This window comes from Salarias fasciatus, chromosome 18 (assembly GCF_902148845.1).
Source record: "Salarias fasciatus chromosome 18, fSalaFa1.1, whole genome shotgun sequence".
Taxonomy (NCBI): domain Eukaryota; kingdom Metazoa; phylum Chordata; class Actinopteri; order Blenniiformes; family Blenniidae; genus Salarias; species Salarias fasciatus.
In genome coordinates this window covers 28,646,034-28,668,656 of record NC_043762.1, presented here as the reverse complement: position 1 = coordinate 28,668,656, position 22,623 = coordinate 28,646,034, and the positions used below count along the sequence as shown (strand labels likewise).

Below are 22,623 nucleotides of genomic sequence, written 5' to 3'. Positions count from 1 at the left end.
CAGAAACAGCTTCCGCTGTCTTTTCCCGGACAGTGTTCCAGTATTGCAGCCTCCAGAAGATAAATGCATGATTGAGTTTCTCCAGATCCTGCTGAGACATCGGCCCTTTAACGCCTCTTCTTCTTTCCAGGTAAGAGTGAGATGCTGTTAGCGTGGCGATATGGCTGGAGCTGTCATGCAGAAACATTTTAGCCTCCCCAGATGTTTGTATCCATCATTCTTTACCGCAGAGGTAAAAGACAGAATCACACAGAATTATCAGCAGCCGAGAAAAGAGCAGTGACCCCTCGCTGCCCTGAGCGCTGCTTTATGGGATCAGCGGAGCGTCGTGAGGCCTCAGACGGAGACCGCGTTCACAGAAAAACAGAAACACGCTGTTAAAGATGCTGCTGGCGATAGCAGATCCGCCTCGGAGAGCTGCCCATCCATCCGTCCACGCTCACTTTCTCTTCGCTGCCCGGAACTCGAGCACGATGTGATTTGGCTCCATTGTGTTTGTCGGCGACACAACATGCCGATTATCCAGGAGATAATAAAGCAGAGTGTGCGATGGTAGCCGGCCACGTCAAATCAGCAGGCTCCTCCGTCTTCTTTATGAGAGCCTGGCACGGCGCAGTGACTCGGCTGATGAATTAACTAATAACCAAATAGCTGAGTGCGGCTGCACAGTGCAGCCATTCCTCAGAGAGCAGGGTGGAGCCGCTCAGGACAGGATGTAATCTGAACTCACAACAACAGAGAAACTAGCGGAGAAGAGACTCTCCAGTCCTGAGCTGCAGTTCACATCATTCCCAGTCTGACCCCATATTTACTTAATTTTCTCCTCTGTCTTGTTTTTTTCTGCTGTTTTGCGGCCAGCTGGCACACATTAGTGTTTTCTGCTTCGCACACAGCTAAACTGCACAAGGTCAATGAGACAACTGGCATTCTTTTCAGTTTAGCGTTTGCACGTTTGTTCTCTGGGAGCGTTTGACCTCTGGAGCATATTTGCAGGAGGATTGGCTCTCCGGGGCCAGATGGTGCTGCAGCAGGCGCCATTATCGGAGCTCAGGGACACTTACGGCGGTGATCACAAAACGTGAGGGACGGGCGAAAGAAGAAAAGGTGGCAAGAAAGACACAAAGACTTGTTACAATGACAACACTAAAATGGCCTCGTAAAACATATTTGAAATAACATCCAGCCTGTGCGTTTAATCTGATCGTTGTTTTGACTTTCTGGTTGGGAAATTCCCACCTTTGTGAGCAATGACGTTTCTATCTTTGACACTTTCCCAGTTTTCATCTCTTCATCGAAGCAGCTGCAGCATAAAATGAGTATTTGACAGAAAGGAAGCAGCAAAAAGAGCCTTTTTTTAAATGAAGATTCCTGCAGCTCAGTTTTCTGTGAGTTTATTCTAAATCTTTGGTTCATGAAAACTATAAAATCAGCCTCTGAATGTTCTGTTCTGAATCTGGGAAGATGAAGTAGATTTGATTGAGACGGCCTGAAAGGTCTGGAGCCTCCAGAACAGACCATATCTGTGACGTTCTGAGCTTCAGTTCAATCCATGATCTCGTCAGATGGCTGTTTCTGTCATTTTGTTCTTCATCTCATGCCTTCACAGGTTCTGTACATGCCGTCATTAACTGTGACTTCATTCTTACTGTAACTCTCACTGGTCTAAATATGAATTATCCACTTTTATTAACCACTGGATTGATTTAAATTTCAGGTCATTTCCGAGCCTCGGGGCAGTTCTACTTGTCCAAATCTCCTTTTGTGTCAACGTTGTTTTACTAAATGATTGAACCTAATTACACCTGTTTCTGACATTTCCTCCGCCGACTCCCCTGTCGGCTTCACACCAAATGTTTTACTGATCCGTGGCTCTAATGACCGTTCCGCCGTGCGCTGACAGCTGCAGCCAATTAGTCCGGACCGTGAAGCATCAAGTCGAAGTCCCTCCGAACGCATCGCCTCCCCCCGAGCGCCGGCCGCCGACGCCGGGCTCCAGCTGCGAGAAGTTTGTTTATTCGTTTGTTTGTTTGCACTCTCAGATGTCATTTTAGATATTTCACGAGGACGTGGATGAAGCGAGCGCTCCTTCCTGTCCACTTGGCGTAGCGCTGGCGGCTCTCCTGCCAGATCCAGGTAATTGGTGCGTTTCTCAGGTCCCAGCGAGGCCAGCCGGTTCGGAGCGTGAGTCCAGTTTGGAGCCGGAATGAACCAGAGACTGGGCTGAAGCGCCAGCCTGATGCTTTCTGTCTGCTAACTTTCTAAATCATCAATAACACTGTGAGATGCAGGAAACATGGAGGAGTTCATAGAGCTTTAATTAAGTCCAGACAGGTTTCTTAAGGACTTCTAACAATATATCCCAGTGGCCCGTGGCTTTGATCACCTAAAGAAATGGAGCCGCTTTTGTCAGAGCTCTTTCGGTAGTTCTCGCAGTATCTCAAGCCCTTCTAATAGCAGATATAAGTGTTTGACATCAACTTGAGCTCAGTTTGTGTAATATACGACCTCCAGTTGAATAATGTCTCCGTTAATGTTCCTGTTTACAACCGTCTCCTCCCATCCTTTCATCAACCTTGATGTAATCAAAGTTTATAACATCCTCCGTTTCCTGAGGGCCTGGAGGTAATTGAATTGTTCTAAAAGGTCTTATCTTTGCTCATCTCAATCAATCACCCCCTCTGACGCCTGTTTATATTCCCCCATATACATTAGCAGCAGGTTTTCCCTTATTCATTTTCCATGCATGTGTGCTTTTATGCAGATGACGTCCTACTGTGTGTGTGTGTGTGTGTGACAGCAGACAGGCGTGATTGACTGCTACAGGGAGGCGTCAGCTGTTTTCAAGGTGCATGCGGATGAAGGGGAGTGCTCGGTGACAATCAAACTTTCCTGGAAATAAGCTCCTCTTTTCATAATGCCTGCTTGATATTCCTGACCTCAGATGTTTTCCCTCCTGGCAGCGCTGCGGCGCACACACAGTTTCCCGCTGTTGACCAATGAGAAGCTTCACTCATGGTATGTGAACAGAATTTACCACGGCCCTGTTAACACAACCGTCTGCTCATACATGTGTAGAAGAACTATTTATTACAGCGGCGGTGGGCATGCACAGCAGCGTCTCCGCAGTCAGCACGAAGACCCGAGCGCGTCCGGAAAGTTGCGTTTTCCTCATTTACACAATGACAGAGTTGGAGCGTTTCCAAAAAGTTCCACCTTTAGACCTGTTTTCAAAAAGATGCACTTTCAGTGTCATAGATGCATGGAAACAGAGACCTGAGATGCTCAGAAAGTTCAAACGTGAAACATTTTCACGTGAAAATCGTGTCATCTAACTGGGACTTCATTTAACACATATTAATCAAAAATGATAAAAAAAAAAAAAAATCATATTTTTACACTCAAACATCTACAAGGTTGTTGAATTTGTAACATTACACAGTTAAAATCTTGTATTTATCTGTAAAGACACTTGAAGCCAGCTTATTCTTATTTTTGTACAGTTTAAAAACACCTATAATTACACATTCAGATTGGCATCAACACTGTAAACAACATTGTAAACAAGACTGTTTACGACCTGCCACCTCCAACAACCTGTGGAAAACACCCGTCTACATTTTGAAGGCCGCTTTCTTCCACGACCTGTTATTAACGTCTCCGGAGTGTGTGAGGCGTCATGAGAGGAACGTCAGACATCCAGAGAACAGAGCTGGTGTGTCTCAGTAAACAACTCCTCGTTAGGCTTCGGCATCTGTCAAAACATGATGTGAGTGACGAAAGGAAATTAATGACCTTTATGATTCAGTTTTGCGTTTAATTGTCATGTTTTACTTAAATCACATGTTGATTGTTGAGGTTTGCAGGAGAAATGAGCGGCCTCTCTAATGTTTTGGACACCTAATAAAAGACTTGAAGGGAAGATGATAAGAAACTTTATCATTCCCTTTGAGTAAATCCCTTGATTGATGATAATTCTTCATAGATTTATAGATATAGATACAAAGAATGCTGAAGTAAAAACTATTGAGACAAAAAGTCCTGTTTTCCTGACAGTAAACAGTTGTGTTTTCAATTTCATTCAAATAAACATTTCAAATATTTCATCAGTCCTTTAACCAGTTGGATCATCCATCCATCAGAAACGGTTTCAGACGCAGTAAACAACGTCGATGTGAGTTCTTGTTTAACGCCACACTTTCCACTTATGCTAAACAGGCCCGGCAGGTTTGCGGGCGGCGTGCAGAGCGTATTGATCTTTCTGTCTCATTCTCACCAGCAGAGCTAAAGACCGCGCTTCTCTCAAATGTCAAACTGGCTTTTTAAATATTTTGTTGTGAATCAAAGCAGACGGTGCTTCAGCAGAAAGAGATGACGGCCTGCAGCTCCCGGTTTGCTTCATGTTCTGTTTATTCTGCTGAAGAGGTGGTGAAAGCTCTGCTGCTCTTTTCCTCCCCTCACACCGTTAGAAACTCAGACCGGGGCAGGAAACCAGAGTAGCTGGAGAAACTCCAGCCTCAGTGAAACAGTTCCCACAGGAAGGCCTCCGAACGGTTGGGTGTCTTGCCTGCGGACACTGACCGAGCCACAGCTGATCCTCAGTCCTCTGTTTCCACCGACACATCCAGAGAAATCGGTCTTTGCCTCATGTGAGAGCTGTGGAAAGCGATCGCGCCTCACGCTGTACGGTATGCTCGGCGGACACATTGCACCAGCCAGCTGTGCTGATCGTCAGCCGGCGGCCGGAGAGCTGCCTCCGATCATCAGAGCGGCGATTTTACAGGCAGCAGGAGGAGATGTTCGAAAGACGTCGCCGACTGCGCTCGCCAACTCGGTGAAGTTTTAGCATCCGATCCGCGGGCAGCTTGATGAGTCTCCGCTCTGCTGGAAACACGTTACCGAGGACAGCGGATTCTCCGGCCTGCAGACGCCCGCTGTCCTCCTCCTGATCGCACATCACACGAGAGCAACGCCGCCGTCTGCCTGGCCGGCAGTCCTCCGAGGCAGCACTGATCTCGCTGGGGATCCTCGCTCCGCAGAGACGGAGGGGCGCTCAGAAGTGTCTGTCCAAACCAGTCGCACCAATCATGCGCCCACAAACATCCACACACACTTCAGAAAGCACACACAGAGATTCATGGCTCCTGAACGGCCGTCTGCTCCGTGCAGACACTGTGATCCCAGACCCGCCTGCCGGGTCTGACAGCCAACGTTTTTATTTTGTTGTGACAAGTAAGAAATTAAAGTCGCCGTTTAAGCTGAAGTTTGTCCGTCTCCTTGTAAAGAGGGAGAAACTGTCCAACTATTATCTCGGTGGAAATGTGGGAAAACACCATTTTTATGAAACGCTGCTATTACACACACACTTCACAGCTTCAGCGCATTGGAGAGAGAGGAGAGGAGATCGTCGTCACAGGAAATGCACTCCAGCCCGGTCATTTGTCCCGGATGTCTGTGTGCTCACTATTGTTAATGTTTATCATGTCTTGCTCTCTGCGTGTGTGTGTCTGTAGCATTAAAAACAAACCAACTATTAGCCTGGCATGTTCGCTACATTATTTTGATCGTTTCTCCCTATTTCATGTAAATGGACTTCATCTTCAGGATGTTGCTGTGTTTTCTGAAAAGAAAACACTAAAACGATGTGTTTTCTCTTGAAATGTTACATCAACAGGGTCTAAAGCAAGAAACCCGATCAACACAAGCTTCCCTAAATAACAGCTACACCGCACAAACGGAATAAAATCACAGAAATATAAAAACATTAAGATGAAAATGCATTTTCCTCACCAAACATGATTATTTGCACACAGACTCCATCCTCCTCCTCTCCTCCAGAACAGGTTGTCTGAGGCTGCTGCTGAAGCAGCGTCTGCGCCGTCGTGTTTCAGGAACAGGTCTGGACTGGCGTTAGGGCAGAGTTTCCTCTGGCGGCAGCAGTCAACACGGTAAACACCAGACACACCCGTGTGTGTGGAGGTGGTCCTCCTCGCTCTTCAGATGTACGCCGTGGTCATTTCCACCCCGCTCCCATCCTATCCCATAAATCAAAGCTCCTGACATTCTTCCTGGCTTCAGGTTCCTTCAACCGAAACAACACTTGATAGTCCAAGAACTCTGTTCAAACATGTTTCTGCAGTCAGGAGAAAGGCTATAAAACGAAGACGTTCGCCAAGCTGACAGTCCACCACTGCAATTTTACCAGCTAGTCTGATTGCTTCCTTTTAAAAGTACAGCCTGCTGTTGAGAACACTGATTATTTCAAATGCTACTCACCCTTTTTACCCTGCGTTTTCTTCAGAAAAGGAACATTTTATAGACTATATTTATCTGAGAAATGTGCCTTGAACATGTAAACTGCTCTCAGCGGTTGGTTGAGCCAGACAACGCCAGATTTTTTCTGCATTAGAACAAAACTAATGACAGACTCCATTCTAATTTAGCTTCTAATCACAGAGACCCACAACAACACGGTGATTCTGAACACAGAGCCTTTAAAACTTGTCCCAAGTCATATTTTTATAAACTGTAAACACAACAGTTTTAAATTAGACAAAGTTTAAGGCGACGGATTCTGATGGCGGTCTGTTGCTCCACTCCTGCTTATCAAATGTGGAGTATGAATGAAGTGTGAGTGTGTTTCCGTGAGTCCACATTAATGGACTGATTCAGCAAACTTAACCAGGTGAGTACTTTCAATACAGCATGTTCCACTTCTGCCTGCTGAGTTCAGCACATAGTCTGACGTTTTGTGGATCACATTTTATCTTGACGTAGAAACCGAACCAGTTGAACCACCAGCGGCCGGTAGTTCGGTTAAACTAGTCGCAGAGAAGAGTAGAGCAGCTCTCCTCACTCCGATACAGAGACGGGATGTTTCTGCCGTGAAAAACGAGCTGCAGGCTGTTCTCATTGTCCCGCTGAGAGCGGCAAAGAGCGAGACGCTCGGGGAGGTCGGAAAAGATTTGACTTTTTAAAAATCCTGACTGCCACATTCTGGTCCGTGGCCGCAGGAGTCACGACCGTTTAAAGAGGAGCGGCGGATCTCAGACGGCTCTGTGAATGATTCCAGACTCCGTGTTCTGCAGTCCTTCACTCCCGACCTCCAGTCGCTCCCCCGTCACCCAGGGAGGCCACCCCTCCGGCATGTCGGGCAGACGAGTGTGTCCCCCCGCGGCCTCGGGGGACGAGACGGAGCGTTTACATTAGGCCAGCGGAGCGGGAGCGCTGGCTCGCCGCCAGCGACCAAACACAGCGCTCACAGCCGACGCATCTGGTGGGTCAGGAGCCGCCGCCGACACACACACACACACACACACACAGAGACGAACTGGCACACAGTCAGATCATAAAGTCAGATAAACAGTCATTTCCAGGAAGGTAATTAGCCGTTATTCATCCAGCCGAAGCGGGAGGCGGACTCCTGGCTGCTCCTCAGACAGCCGAGCTCCAGGAGGCAGCGTGGCTTCATCCAGGGGCGTCTGGCCTCCAGTCCCTCTGGCCTGGACGGCAAGGAGCCCAGGTTGTTCTGTTCGCAGATAAATTAGGATGGAGAGGACGTCTCTGACTGCTGGAATTACCTTGGACACAAACTGTAATCTAGCTCCCAACCGCCGCCATCAAGGGGGAGTTTTCTCTGGATTTCAGCACCGCTTTCGATAAACATTCAAATGGATGGGGCAGAAAATGGGAGCGGCCCTTTAGAGGAAGCACTTAGCCACACCAAAATGTGAATTTCCATTAGCTGGGGCCGCGTATGGACACGCTAATGGCAGCTAGCACAACGTTGTGAGAAAAGGTGGCATTAACAGAGAGGAGGGAAGCTGCAGTTCTTCAGCTGAACTGGGTTAAAAACACTGAGCGCTGCAGCTGAAATAAGCAATAAAGGCTGCAGCGATGGCATATATTACATCGCACAATACTGCCTAAGCAGCAAAACGCAACAAAGAAAATACATCTAGGAAAGAAGAGAACAGGACAAAGACTGTGGCCCAGCCTGCTCTGCACTGCTCAGGTCAGACTTCAGAAGCTTTCACTACGCGGCCTTTGTGTGGATGAGATTGTTAATAATAATTACTGTTGGATTAAAGGTCAAGGTTAGTTTGTAATACAGAAATACAGAGTTGAACAGGAAGTTTCTGATTTGCCACCTGAGCAGAAAAAAACTGAGTATTGGAAGAGGCAAACATGCAAACTCCACACTGACTGACTGGCACTGAACAGTGAACCCCCCTGCTGTGAGGCGACAGTGCTAACCACTGGCACATCTGGGAGAAGCTCCTCCTCAGTGAAAAATTACAAGATGAAATCCAGTTTATTTTAAAATACAAATATATGAAGGCTTTGTTGCAGCAGATCATGAATCATCCCAGAGGAGTTTTAATGTCTCTGAGCTTTGTTGTCAGCAACTTCATTGCTTTTATGCATTTCTCACTGAGACACAGACGTCTTACTTCTGAAACTTGCTGATGATGTCAGATAAAAACTTTCTCTTTAATGATAATTAGCTGAGACTGGATGTGAAAATGGGAAATGAAGTTTTAATCTCCACATTAAAAGCTGCATTGTTGAGTCTCCACATCATATATAAAGATTTCTGCTTCTTGGTTTTTTTTCCCTTCTGGAAACACGAGGCGATGAAGGCTGCAGTGTTTCACCAGCCAAGACACGAGCGCTCCCCGGCCCGTTTCCTTTGTCAGAAGCATATTTTTTCCCCGTTGTTGTTCTATTTGGTCTGTGGCCATGTTGGCTGGCTGACTGCAAATCAAACATCTCCACGGTGGCTTTGAGGATCAGATGAAAAATCTCCCGAATACAGTTTTTATGTGTGCTTGGAGGTTGAGCGGTTTCTAAAGTGCGGCGGCGGCGGCGCTCCCGGTCAGACTCTGAGTGCTCGTCTCGCCTCCAGCAGAGACGCACAACAACAAAGCCCGTCTTCCTCGGAGCGCCAGGTCCCCCTCTTTACTCCGTGGCCCGTTCAGCCCTGAAACGAGATTCCCTCTCCCATCATGCCTCAGGGAGCAATTTAATTAAAGGCCAGCTCGGAGCAAAGGACACCCTATTCCAGATGCATCTGCAGTCGACAAACAAATAAATTCCCCGGCGGACGGCGTCTAAATGTAAATACACAGCAAGAGAACACACTGTGCCTTAACGACCACGGTTTACTGGGTAAAGGCTCGGATTAAATATTGTTTGGACTTTATTTTCTTATGAATTCTCCTGGTGATTGAATCCAGACTTGGAAATTCTATCTGCTTTCTTCTCTACCTGCAGTCCAGCCTGAATGGGCTTTGTGTTGTTTGTGTTTTTGTCCCGTCTGCTAAAACGATCCTTCCCTTCCCGACCCGACGGCCTGCCAGCTGTTATTATGTGTTAACAATCTATCGATCAAACGGAGGGCCGGTCCGGCGTTCCTGCGGAGATGAAAGACGTCTGATACATCTCAGTTCCGACTCAAAGCTAAAAACCGATAAAAGTGTCTTTGAGCGGCGGGCGCCGGCAGCGAGGACCCCACGGGACCTCCAGAGCAGCACGCGCTGCTTGTGCTAAAAATAGGGTTTGGTACAAACAACATGATTTGAATATGTGAGGATTAATGATTTCCAGAGGAAATGTCACCGCAGTGATGTTTTGTGCAAAAGTGTTCTGTATGTATCGTACAAATACTGCTATTCAATTAAAAGTTGTTTACAGGAGATTCAGAGACGTGTGCACTGATGCTGAAACGCATTTCCTGTTTACATCCTTCTTAGAGTGAATATTTCCACGATGAGACGATGGAGTGACACAGATGGACCTCTGTCGTCTTTTGTAGCTTAATTTTCCTTAAAAAACCTCACCAGTATTATTCAGACAAATGGAGGACGTCCCCATCCGTATTACAAACGGTTGTAATGAAACTGAAAATGCAGTGTATTGATCAGTGTGATTGATTTACACTGGTAAACATAAAACTGAGGTGAATGTTAGGAAGGAAAACAGCTGACTGCTGAGGTTTCTGCTGTTTTAATCTTTCTGCAAATAGAAAATCAATTAGCAGAAACTGAAAAATTCTGCTAAATTCTTAAAGACTGTGGGACAGGTCACAGTGAAAATGTTCTCTGCCTCTGTGGCTGAGCGGCGGGGGGGGGGGGGGGGGGGGGGGGGGGGGGGGGGGGGGCAGATTGCAGGAACAAGTCAGCATCATGTGAGTTCATGACAATCTGACTTCACACTTTGGATTGTTGTCCATTCGACTCCAGTGCAGCGTGTGTTTTTCAATAAATCATCTCAATGTGAATGTGAATGAAGCTATGGCTGAGGCCTAAAAACAACGAAATCATTATAGCACAGAAGAAAGCTGCTGAGTCTGGTGATGATTCTCTGAAAGTACTTTATTACAAATGCGTAATGACTCCAGAGCATGAATAAATGATCAGCAGTAACCTCTGGAAGGTAAGAAGTCACTTTCTCAGTAAACCACCAACAGCATCTTAGTAGACACTGATAGAACATCATTTCTTATAAAGTCACATTTGCTCTTATCTGAGGCTGCTTGATTAGATGAGTAGAGGAGACTGAAGAATACGAGTTGCCTACATTTAGCCAGATAAAAATGTCTAGTGATACATCTGAAAAAGTGGTGGAATTTACATGGTGAATGTCATAAATCTGCAAGATTCAGGAGTAACATTCATAAAAACAATCTACACGAGACTACTAATGGTGTTGATTCAGCTCTTCTAAATTATTCAACCCTCTCATGAACCACCTCACCCTCTATTGATAGACAATAAATGGGGTCAACAAAACAGAAACATCTATCAGCAGCTGTTCGATATCCGCCGAAGCATCAGCTGAATCAACATCATAACCTTCAGGAAGGCAGGATTTACTGCAGGATCATCCAGCGACTTTATGATATTTGCAGTGTGTGTGCCAGTGCATTCAAAGTCACTTTTGTCTTCTTTTAAATCATCCCCGTGTGTTAAACCCTCTGGCGATACACAAGCAGCTATTTTCCAAGAAGGATGCGAGGAAGAAGAATCCCCCCTCATGATTTAGCATAATTTAATAATTGAAGTATCTTGTGGATGCATCTCCCATCCCTCATCTCCCCGCCACTCATAAGCAGTGTTGTTCATCCAGCCGGAACGAGCCAGCCGGCGAGGCTGCATTAAAACAGGCCCGCTCATCATTCGTCACGGGGCCCAGGGGTAATGAACGGGGCGAATTGGATGTACTCTCTAATTATGGAAAAGGACAAAAAGCCAGTCAGATTTCCTTGTCAAGGTCCTCGTCCTGCAGCACCGCGGGGAGCGCCGCTCACTCATTAATCAGAGGCCGGATCAGGAGCTGTAGCAGCTCATAAAGGGGAGATATATGGACCCTGGTGGACCCGGGCGGACCCAGGTGGACCCGGGCGGACCCGGGCCGACCCGGGACAGCCGGCCATGCAGCAGGCTATGAGCAGTCTGACTTGTCTCGCATGTTTCTGGAAGGAAACCCTTCAACAATGAGCGCCTGCCCCACACGCTCCTCCTCCTCATCAGCAGTAGCAGCCCAACCACCACCACCATCATCACATCATCATCATCATCATCATCATCATAATCAGCGTGGAGCCGGCCCTGGCAATCAGGCTCTGAGGTACTGTAACCTCAGTATTACGAGATCCATTAGAATCGATCAACAGCCGCAGCAGCGGCTGGCGCTGGCAGGCCGGGTCGCTCACACCGTGATTGCATTTTAAATTTGTATGACCGACGGTCACGGTAAAGAAGCTCCTATAGACCCGAGCCGCCCACACAGCAGCCATCGGCATGAATAACCCTCATGTAACTTGGTTTTTTTTCCCCTTTTTTTTTCCAGAAATGACTCTGCTAAAGTTCCGTGAATCGAGCCCCTTTCAGATTTTAAGCACATTTTCTCCGGTGGGTCTCTGGATGTTTGAAAAAGTAAAATTACAAGAGCAGATTTTTAATCACATTTGCAAAGGGGGAAGAAAAAAAAGGTGCATTATTACTTTGACTGGAGCAGCGGCGTTTACTGACTCCTCTGCTTCTGGCTTCATAACAGCTTTGACAAACTCACACTGGAGGTTTGATCCTTTTATCTTACAGAAGATTCATGTATAATTCATCAACACCGACGCTACGTCGGAGCTGTATTAATCGTAGCCGTAGTATTTCCAAGGTGATGCAAGAATGAAAAAAAAAAACATGTTTTCATTGAAATTCTTCCTGAAGTATTAAATTCGACAACAAAGAGCACGAAGCATCACCCAGCAAACGCATTTATTCAGCGTGGATTTATGAAGATGAATCAGGCACAAACAGCTCATGATCACATTAACTACACATTGGGATTATTCTCCAGCTCGCAGAGTTGCTCTGTGCTGTCAGGGGACTTCAGAAACAAAGCCGCTCTGTGGGACTAGAAGAGCTGCTGGAGCTTTGTAAAAGTCCTGTTTCCTACCAAGTGCTTGTTGAGACAATTCTCACACTTTCAGTTTTGCTTCCCAAGAGGAAGCGTGGAAATAAAAACCGACAGTGTCGTCTGTTGAGCCCTTGAGAAGTTGCTCTGAAGGGGTTTGGACATTGTGTGGCTGAACAGTGCACATTTTTTTCTATTACAAACAATATTTGAATTTTACTCTGAAGCTGCAGGAAAGCAGTAAAAGTCTGAATGTGGCTGCTGATGTTGGAATCCATACAAACATCTTTCTGCTGCGACGGCCTCCAAGGTCCACACGTCCTGGAAGAGCCCGACAACAAGCGTCTCCTTTGAAGCCGAGCGCTCGGTGGAACAGCTCTTGTGGCTGTTATTGTTGTTAAACCTTCCAACCTTAAGCTGTGCTGTTGCACATCTCTCCCAACACTGATGTGAGTTATTGCTTCTGGGAAGTCTGTGTTGCATCCCCCATGGGGGATCTGTGTGTGTGTGTGTGTGTGTGTTTGTTTCATAAGCAGATTACACACAATCAGTGGTGAATGTGGGTGAGACATTCCGCAGCTTCGCTCTGAATTGAATGTGTCGAGGTGCTTTGTGGCGTCAGTCAGGACTGAAAGCTGGAAAATTGAAGAAGAAATCAATAAATCGAGAAGCTTTATTTTCCCCGTGAGAGAAAAATCTATTCCTTTTTTAATTATCACCATTGGAAATCAGTCAGACACGTTGCTGTAACTCTTCGTTACAGTGAACGGAGCTGTAGTTTAGCTTGACTTGTAATGTTTCTGCATTCATGGCAATAACGTCTCCTCTGTGCAGGACGTACAGACACATGAGGACTATCTCCTTCTTTTCCAACTTTTTGATTCATTCCTTCAGCTAATTTGCAAACTGTGTCTTCCTCCTCTGACTACAGGCTTCAGCGTCAACATTTCCATCCACAGAGCATTATGTTTTTGAGGTTGATTTTCTCATTACACAGGCCTGCCTTTCTGCATCCTTACAAGCGGTCTGTGGTTTTGCTGATGACTTTACCGTCACGTCAGGCAGGTTCGGAGCTTTACTGGCTCCATTATACGTCTTAATAATAAAGATGTGGAACAGAAATGATTCATTTTGTGTTTTTGATCGCCTTCTGCTCCCTGCTAGATGTCAACCGCACGACTTCAAGGCTACAACAGAGACTTTAAAGGTGGAAATCAAACCTTGACATCATGTTGCTAACACAAGCCATCTTTCTTGTTTTGGCTCCACTATGCTCATGACTGTTGTCTTTGGTGGAGAATTTAACATAAGACAAAGGGTTACAGTGTTTTATTAATTACCTTCATTCCACTTACCTCAAGCAGAACGACCGCTTGCTTTCCTCCTGCCCTAACCTTCACCTTCCTTCTGTCCCCAGCGGAGACGGAATCGATTTCCTCTCACGGTGATTGATGCTGTTTTATCCGTAGACGATACAAAAACAGAAAACAAAAGATTTTGTGTTTCACTGCTGTGAGTTAGCGCTGCAATTTCAGATCAGCCTACGGCTTGTGTGGAGACAAAACACACTGTCTGGAAATGAAGACGGCTTCCCCACAGCGTCCCTGATGTCCAGCTGGGTTCTTTTTCCTGTTTTACCTGATCACCTCTCAGGTACAGCTTTTCTCAGTCCAGCCTTGAAACATGCATTCAGCTGGTCTTCCAGATAACAACTTGGTTTATGTTTCCACAAAGAAGAAGCTGCATCGTGTGTAAACAGAAAGAGAGCCATACAACACACACACACACACACACACACACACACACACACACACGTACGCCCATGAAACACAACTTCAATAAATAATTCAATGATTCTTCTCACGAGGTGCAGCTTTTCATCTCCACTAGTGCCTTGTGTCACCACAGCACACACACACACACACACACACACACACACACACACACACACACACACACACACACACACACACACACACACACTCTACATAAGGCTGTTTGGTCATGCCTCATGCCATAAATTGAGCTGCACGCGGCTGTAGCGTTGACGCACCATCCTTCAGTTCAGTTTAGTGCTGAAGTGGAGCAGAGGAATGTTTCTGTAATTGATGTGTCATATCATTTCCTGTTGAGAGTCATCGGGGCTTCAGCTGAGAACTCTATCAACAATTCACACCAGAAGGCAGACGTGAAGCATCTGTGAAGTATTACTTGATAACTTCACAAATTTCAGTTGAGTATAGGTCAGAATTAGTTTAAATGGAACCTTTAAATGGAAAATATTGCACTACACTTTAGTGATTGTTGAACAGAAATTATGGCAAAAGGTGTTTCATGCAATATTTAAAAAAAAGAAAAAAAAACTTCTTGTCAATGTGCAAGTGGCCTTACTGGGGGCAGTGTTTTGTTGGTGATAGTGTGATTCATTAAATTTATTATACTTATCCTAGTAATGAAGAGTTGTGCTGCTAAATCGCTGGATTTAAATAAGTCATATAACAACTAATATATCATATTTCAATGAAATAAAGTGGAAGTCTGCAGACAGCCTGGAGTGCAAAAAGACTTTTAAATACTGAAGGCAAGTGTTGAAAACAAACATGACTGGGAGAGAGAGAGAGAGAGAGAGAGAGAGAGAGAGAGAGAGAGAGAGAGAGAGAGAGAGAGAGAGAGAGAAAGAGAGAGAGAGAGAGAGAGAGAGCAGCATCATGTTTTATGCAGCAGCCGTCTAAAGGCGACATGTCGCGGGTCCATCTGATTCCTGTCGCTCTGTGGGAAATAAGCATGAAACAGAACATCCTCATCGCCCTTTAGCAGGGAGGCTCTTTAATTACTCGCGCGCTGCGCCTCTGCCGCTCGCGCGCTGCGCCGCTCCGTCCAGAAGCGGGAGGCGTTAGGACCGGGCAGCCGCGCGGCGGAGAGCCTCTGCCGCCTCTCTCCTCCGGGTGAGCCGCTCCGCTCCGGAGCTCCAGTCTGGAGACGCGGCCGGGCTGTGAGGAGCGGCGTGCAGCCGGACCGGACCGAGCCTATGAGGCGGGACGGCGGGACCGCGGGACCATGACACCGAGCGCCGAGCCGCGGCCGTGACACGCGCAGCAACATGAAGACCCCCATGGTAACGCGCTCCGGCTTGTTCTTGCTTGTTTGTTCTGTGGTCCCGCAGGAAAGTGTCAGGCTGTGGATTCCGGGCTGTTTCTGGAAAGTGCTCCAGTCGCCGTAAAGCTGTTTACAGCGGGATCAAGAGATTAGGCTCCGAACAATGGACCTCCAGCTGTGCGCCCTGGCTGCCGCTAAGCTCCGCGGCCGCACGGCGCCGGATGCCTCATCTGTCTGCTTTGGCTTCTCATTCACAGACCTTTTCTTCTTTTTCTTTTGTTTTTTGTTTTTTTTTTAAGGTAAATGTAGTCTTAACAGTAAAGATGAAGCTGGAGAGATCAACAGATCCTCACTCCGAGGCTCCAGACGAGCCTAAAGCCAGCAGCTCCTCTTCCCTCCGCTGCCTGAGGAGAATTTACACATTTCTCAGATGAACTTTCACTGTTCTGTGAGGTGTGGCAGCACATCTGTACACCTCCAGCTGTGCAGAGCATCTCCATGAGGCTGAAGGCTCTTCACTGGGACTGACAGTCAGCTGGGTCTGGAAGGGTCGAGCAAAGTCTGGTGCAACAGGACTGATCCCTGTGTGTGTGTGTGTGTGTGTGTGTGTGTGTATGTCCACCAGCGTCACGGGGTGGCCGTGCTCCTCGTCCTCCTCCTGTGCGCCAGCCTCTTCCTCGTCTACAACGGCAGCTTCAACGGCGCTTCCAGGGACGCCAACGACACTCGCGCCCGGCAGCACGAGCAGCCGCGGCGGCCCACCGGAGCCTCGGTCGGGGCGGCGAAGCCTCACCCCCCGGCCCTGCAGGGCTACAGCGGCATCATCGACCACAAGGTGAGCGGCGGTGTGGACAGCCACTCTGTAGTGCTCTGTGAGGACCGAGGAGCCTGTTTCTGCATGACAGCCTTACTCTTCCCATCTGAAACACTTTAAAACACACACACACACACACACACACACACACACACACACACACACACACACACACTTCCTCTCCTGCTAATGACCAGCAGCCGTCTATCTGCACAGCTCTTTAGAGAGGCAGAGCCTCCCTTCTGTCATTTATCACAATTTTCCGCGGCTCCGTTGCTCCACGCTCGATACCCGCCTGTCGTAACTAATAACAGCTCCGGCTGCTTTCTGGCGCTCTAATTGATGAACCCGGGAGACCGGCGGCCAGGTGAACCCTGACGTCACCGCAGGGGTGTATCGACTCCCACCCGCTCGCCAGGCCAGGGGAAAACACTCGATGAGAGGACTTGGGAGCGAAGCATCTGCAAGGAAATCAGACGTGATCACCTCGGGAGGGGTTCCGTTTAGTCAACATAAGAAGAAATTATTCTTCAATGTGGGTAAAAGACTGAGAAGCATCCCTACACCTCTGGATGTGCTTGATGCCAGGCTGTGTGATCATTCTGCCCTCGGTGGTCGTGTTGGATTTCTCCTCGGCCTCACATCTGTCCGGGGTCACTCCTCCTCTCTCGGCAGTCGTTTTGCGTCCCGCCGGTGTCATTTCTCGTTTCCGTTCGATCATTTCAGGTCTGTGGTCATTTTGCATCTCGGCAGTGGATTGATTGTCTTTATAAAGAGAGCGGCGGCTCCTCCGGCCCCCGAGCCGGGCGGCCGCCGGGCTCGTGTCCAGTCAGTCCATTCAGCGATCCATCTGCGGCGGGACGGGAATGACAGGCCGGCGGCGCTGCCAGCTCCGCCTCAGAGAAAGACGCTCTTGTTTCCTGGAAAACACACATGGAGTCATCGGATTGTGTCCTGGCTGGATTTGCATCCGAGTCACTGAGCAGCCAGCTGCCGGCTCTAGAGGAAAACTGTTGCTGTACGAATGTGAAAAACATGCCACAGCTGGAAGGACCTGGCAGACTCCACTGACTCTCTCATCAACAGGAAAAGTCGCCGGTTTGCTAAAAGAACCTCCTGAAGGAAACACCAGGGCAGCTGGAGAGTCTGGAGGTTGGAGGCTGGCGATGAAGGGTGGAGTCTCTCCGATGCGTGGCTGAAGCATTTCGCCGGCGGTTTTCTTTTCTCAGGGTGGCCGCCGTTTCCCTGTGAGCACACGCTCCTACCGAGTGCGGCTCTCTCGAGTATCCATGGCGACTCCATGTGTGGCGGCGGAGTGATTCTGACATGCGACACACTGACGTTGTTACTGCCCTTTACATTTCATTAGGTGTGTCCATGATTTCCTTCCCTCTGTGTTTTCCTGGATGGCTCCTTGTTGCTTGAAGTTTTCTTTATGTTTGGATTCATCTTCCTGCCATGAGTTCTCAGCCCAGCTGTGAGAGCGATGTTAGTTTTTCCGTCAGGTCAGGGAGTGCAGCAGGACATCGCCGTTTCTTCTCCACACATCAGCTTTTCTCAACTTTATCACGGCCGTGGTGTGATTGATCAGAGACGTCAGCGCAGAGGGAACATGTCATCTGCACTCTGTGTCCCTCGTCTCCTCCCTGGAGCTCTTGACAGGTGAAATGTCCCGTATATACAGAACGCTCCTCTCCTTCCCGCCGCCTGGAGGAAACAAGTTTCTTTGTTGTTGCAGATTATGTTTCCACCTTCAGAGCAGCTTTATGTCTTGTCTTCTCAGTCTCTTGGTCTCATCCCTTGGTGTGTGTGTGTGTGTGTGTGTGTGTGTGTGTGTGTGCCAGCTGTGCCTCCTTTCCCCCTCTCCCTCCCTGAGTACATAAACTCCACTCTGTCCTTGTGTCTGTCTCGTTTCGCCTGTTTATCCTTTCATCATCTCCAGTTTTATGATCTGTGTAACCTTGTCTATTTTCACTCACTTGTTTTATTAGCTGGGACTTTTTTTTCCTCTCTCTTTTTTTTTTTTTCCCCCCGAATCCTTTTGGATTTCGTCATTAAAGATCGCTGAGAACAGACACTCGGTGACCAAACGGAAGCTTTGTTTTAATCTCTCCTCTGCTGCTCCCGTCGCTCGGCAGCTTCTCAGGTTGAGTTTCATACCTTGAGCCCGAGGACTCGTTTTGGAAATGAAAGTTGTGGAGCATTTAATCTGTCTCAGAGAGAGTGGCGAGCTGACAGGAAATGAGAGGCGATGGTGGGCGAGCGACCCGGGTCCCAGGCCCAGCGGAGCCAGACGCCTTGCAGCCTGCTTCCAGGACCAGAGACCAATATGCTGACTTCCCTCAGCTTCATGAGGAGTTATGCTGACCAGCAGTTCTGCAGCACGCTCAGTAAAAATCCAGGAAGCGGCTGTGAAAGTCCACCGTTCCTTTGGTGGCCACACTGGAGTGTATCAAAGCTCTTTGAAAAGCGGCAGAGAATATAGAACCCCCCTTCTGTCACTTTGAGTGACGTCACGTAAATTTAATCATCAAAAAAATACCAGAAAAATCGAAGTCCCGCCCCTTTTCCGGTATGTCGCGACCTTTCCGCTATGCGATCGTATCAGTGAAAAGAGGAAAAGAGCGCTACTACCCACTTTCACTCGGCGCGTAATGCTAGATCCGTGTATCGAATGCGACACACGGATCTAGCATTACGTGCCGAGTGAAAGTTAGCTCTGAAAGGCGATCTCCAGGCCGTCTTGTCAACCTCTTTTCCAACAGCATTTGTTTTTGCTTCCTTTCTTCCTCGTTGAAAAAACTCCTGATTTCTTGTAAGAGGTCACGCAGCTGTGGGAAGTCTGTCACCTTGAATGCCAGCTGAATCGGGTAGTAGCGCTCTTTCTCCATCACCGTCTTTGGTCTGTCTTCAGGGTGGAAATCACGTCGAAATCGAAATCGCACCAGTAACCAGCTGTGAGATCTGGAACAGTCCACCATGAAAGTACCAGCTAGAGGACGAACTTTACGATCAGTCCATGTCGGTATACTTGCAGGCATAGAGCTGAGTAGCACACGCTCACGGCTGTGACCACGTTCAATATAATCAATAAATTCTTCAATAACATCCTTCAGACCCTTAAATTCTTTAGGGTAGATTCTCAGATGATAGACCTCAGGCATGGTTTCATAGCTGTATAGATCGACGTGTGGCGATACTCCACCACTCCTAAACTCCACTAACAACGCACGGCCATCATCAAGACGCCAAGTCTTTTTCATGAACAGATCTTCCTCCATGTTTTTTTCCCTGCCGAGTAACGACTTAACAACCACGATCACACTTATGTGAAACATTTTATATACTGTACAGTACGATGCACGCCCATTTCCCCCTCCGACATCACGACGCCATCACCCCCCGCCCACAATAAGTAGGTCATCTCGATTATGTCAAAGCAAATAGCCTCTCATTGTTTTTCTCACTTCCGGCCTTCATCACGCCAACTTACGTCAACGGAAGTACCTTTGAATTTTCCCACCCGCTTTTCACTGATACGATCGCATACCGGAAAAGGCGGGACATACCGGAAAGGGCGGGACATACTGGAAAAGGGGCGGGACTTTGATTTTTCTGGTATTTTTTTTGATGATTAAATTTACGTGACGCCACTCAAAGTGACAGAAGGGGGGTTCTATATTCTCTAGCGGCCGGTTTGGTGCAGAACATCTTTTTTATGCATTTCGTGTGACTTGTTGATAATTTGGTTGCAATAATCAGGTAAAATGAGGCGTTTCCACCTCTTTCCCATCTGAGCTGCACTGATGGCCTCGTCAAGCTGTGTCCAGACTGCAGTCATTTAGACAGTCAGACTTTTATCATAAGACACACACACATACACACACAAAATGGTGGTTTCTCAAAAGTGTGAAATCCTTCATTGAGGCGGTTTTAAGTGTGGGATTTACATTAGAGGCTCGCCGGCGAGGGATGAAAGGAAGAACTCAGGATTATGTGCGCGTGGTATGGAGGTGCAGGGCTTTTCAAACGGGCTGATCCGAGCAGGAGATACGACCGCCGGCTTATATCTAAAGAGGAAAAATATGTATTCACCGCATTTCCTCATTTGGTCTTTTTCAGGCCCGTTGAACAAACGTCACGTTTTTTTTTTTAATGCTGTGTGTCTGAGTGTGTGAATGAGGGTGTTCTTCTGACTGTGACGGTATGATGGATGGATGGTCCACCGTAGGCCCGCCATCTCCATGACGACCGGTGTGGTTGTTGCACAGTTGGACTCGTCATGAGGCGTAAAGTCAGCCGCATCCCTCAGAAGTGACGCGACTCACAAACAAACATGACATTAGCCTTTCGCGGTTCCATTTTCTGACAGCTGATGAAGCACAAGACGGCCTGAACAGCCAGACTTCAGTGACCGCGTGTTTTTTTTTTTTTTTTCAATTTTATTTATGGAACATTTTCAATGAACAAAACAGACAGTATATCGGTTCATGAAAGGCAGGATAAAATAAAAAATGATGTCTGTCAACACCCATCCCCATCCACCCACCCAACCCACAGGCCAAAAATAAATAAATAAAATTAAATAAATAAAAAAAAAATAAAATAAAAAATAAATAAATAAATAAATAAACATACCAATATAGTACATAAATAAGAGAGAAACCTTAAGAGTTCAATTTCAGCTTAGCCTAATACCACAGTCCCTCCCCCATCCTCTCATATTGTTTAATCGATATTCTGAGGAAAATTTAGTGACCGCGTGTTTTGATTTGATGAGGATTTGTCCGTTAAACCCAGCTATGGATGAGAATTGATTTTCTTGGAGAGAACCGGAGCAGCCGAGCATCATAAGTAAACCACCAATTTATTTTTTTTCTCTCTTGGCAATAAACGTATTGACATTTCTGCGACAGGGACGGCGATTAGGGCCACGACTCCACTGAGCATCATTTATGCTTCTTCGAACCTGCTATTATGTCACCCTTCACATTTTCTCCCCACGAGCTGCAATCAGTAGTCTATGATGTGAATGCAGCAGTGTATTATGGGCCGCCGTGTCGTCCCAGAGCGCTGACAGCGTGGCCGTGTTCTCTCGGTGTGCGCTGAGCGGTGTAGAAGTTGTTTTTGTCTCACATTTGCTCCTCTGCAGCGCCGAGTGATGATCAGTGTTTGGGGGAAAAAGAAAAGTCTGACGTGAACATTTGTCTTCCTCATCTTTTCTCGCTGACCCCCGCGACATATTGATCTCTCTGAGATATCAGCTGCCAGCCACGTCGGGTGCAGAGCCAGTCAGCCTCTGACCGCCTCACTTTATCTTCCGCCGGAGCATTAAACTCATCACGGCCCAGAAAGCCTTCCGGAGGTCGAGAAGTTCTCTGCAGGCTTTAGCCGACGTGCTGAAACGCTTACCAGAACATTTAAACACTTATTTCCTGCTACGACTGTTTGAACCATCAGGTTACAAACTGAAAAATGAATTTATTTATTTACTCATCTATGATTTTAGTTATTGTGCGTTACGAGCTCCATGAAACTGTACAGACTGTGTGTTCAGAGCAGTAAATGAAGGGCGATCTGTTTCCATATATTCAGCAGCATGGGCTGAAGGAGGAAAGAAGAGTGACAAGATTTTAAAAAATTGAGACAGAGACAAGGATGGAGATGAAAAGGGGAAAAATAGTCTTGCAGAGTAAGGGCAAAGAGAATGAGAGGACAAAACTGGAGAAGGGTAAGGACGGAGAAAATGATAAAAGGGAATATAGGAGCCAGGAAAGGTTCAGCCTGAGAGAAAGAGACGAGAGTGAAGGAGGAGGCAGAGACCGACATGAGAGCGCCAGATAGAGAGTGAAATCCCAGAGGGTTTCTTTCTTCCAGCACCATCCTGCTTTTTATTTTCTCAGCAAGGAGTAAGAGGAGGAGGAGGAGGACAGGAAACCACTCTTGCCTGTCTCTCGGTGGAGACGGAGGAAGAGACTGTCTTCCTCAGATTGCCTCCCTGACAGCGAGATTGTGCAGTTTCTTAACCGATATCCAGCCAATCGGGTTCGGGCCGAGTAACAGAAGGGGTTTCAGGGCCGACGCGAACGAGGGGCTTTGTCAGACCTGAGTGGCGTCCTGACGAGACGCCGGACAGAAACACACAAGGAGAACTTTCCTGCCTCACAAGGCAATAAACGCCGTCTGTCCATCTCTCCACGTCTGCAGCTTTGGTCGTAATTTAAACCGCTTTGTTCAAAAAAAAGCTTCTTTTTTTTTCTGCGCATCTTTTCGTTTGTGGTGAAAATTTAGTAAAAAGG

The 22,623-nt window shown here is 47.3% G+C and overlaps 1 protein-coding gene across 1 annotated transcript in view; it reads left to right on the top strand.

The window, feature by feature from the left end:
* The first annotated feature begins 15,395 nt into the window (after positions 1-15,395).
* The window catches only part of st6galnac5a (ST6 (alpha-N-acetyl-neuraminyl-2,3-beta-galactosyl-1,3)-N-acetylgalactosaminide alpha-2,6-sialyltransferase 5a), a 46,490-nt gene continuing 39,262 nt past the window's right edge, over positions 15,396-22,623 (top strand). The window contains exons 1-2 of the mRNA XM_030115474.1: positions 15,396-15,529; positions 16,136-16,345. Of these exons, the coding sequence (XP_029971334.1) occupies positions 15,515-15,529; positions 16,136-16,345 (225 nt within the window). The 5' untranslated portion in view covers positions 15,396-15,514. The remainder of the gene's footprint in view (positions 15,530-16,135; positions 16,346-22,623) is intronic.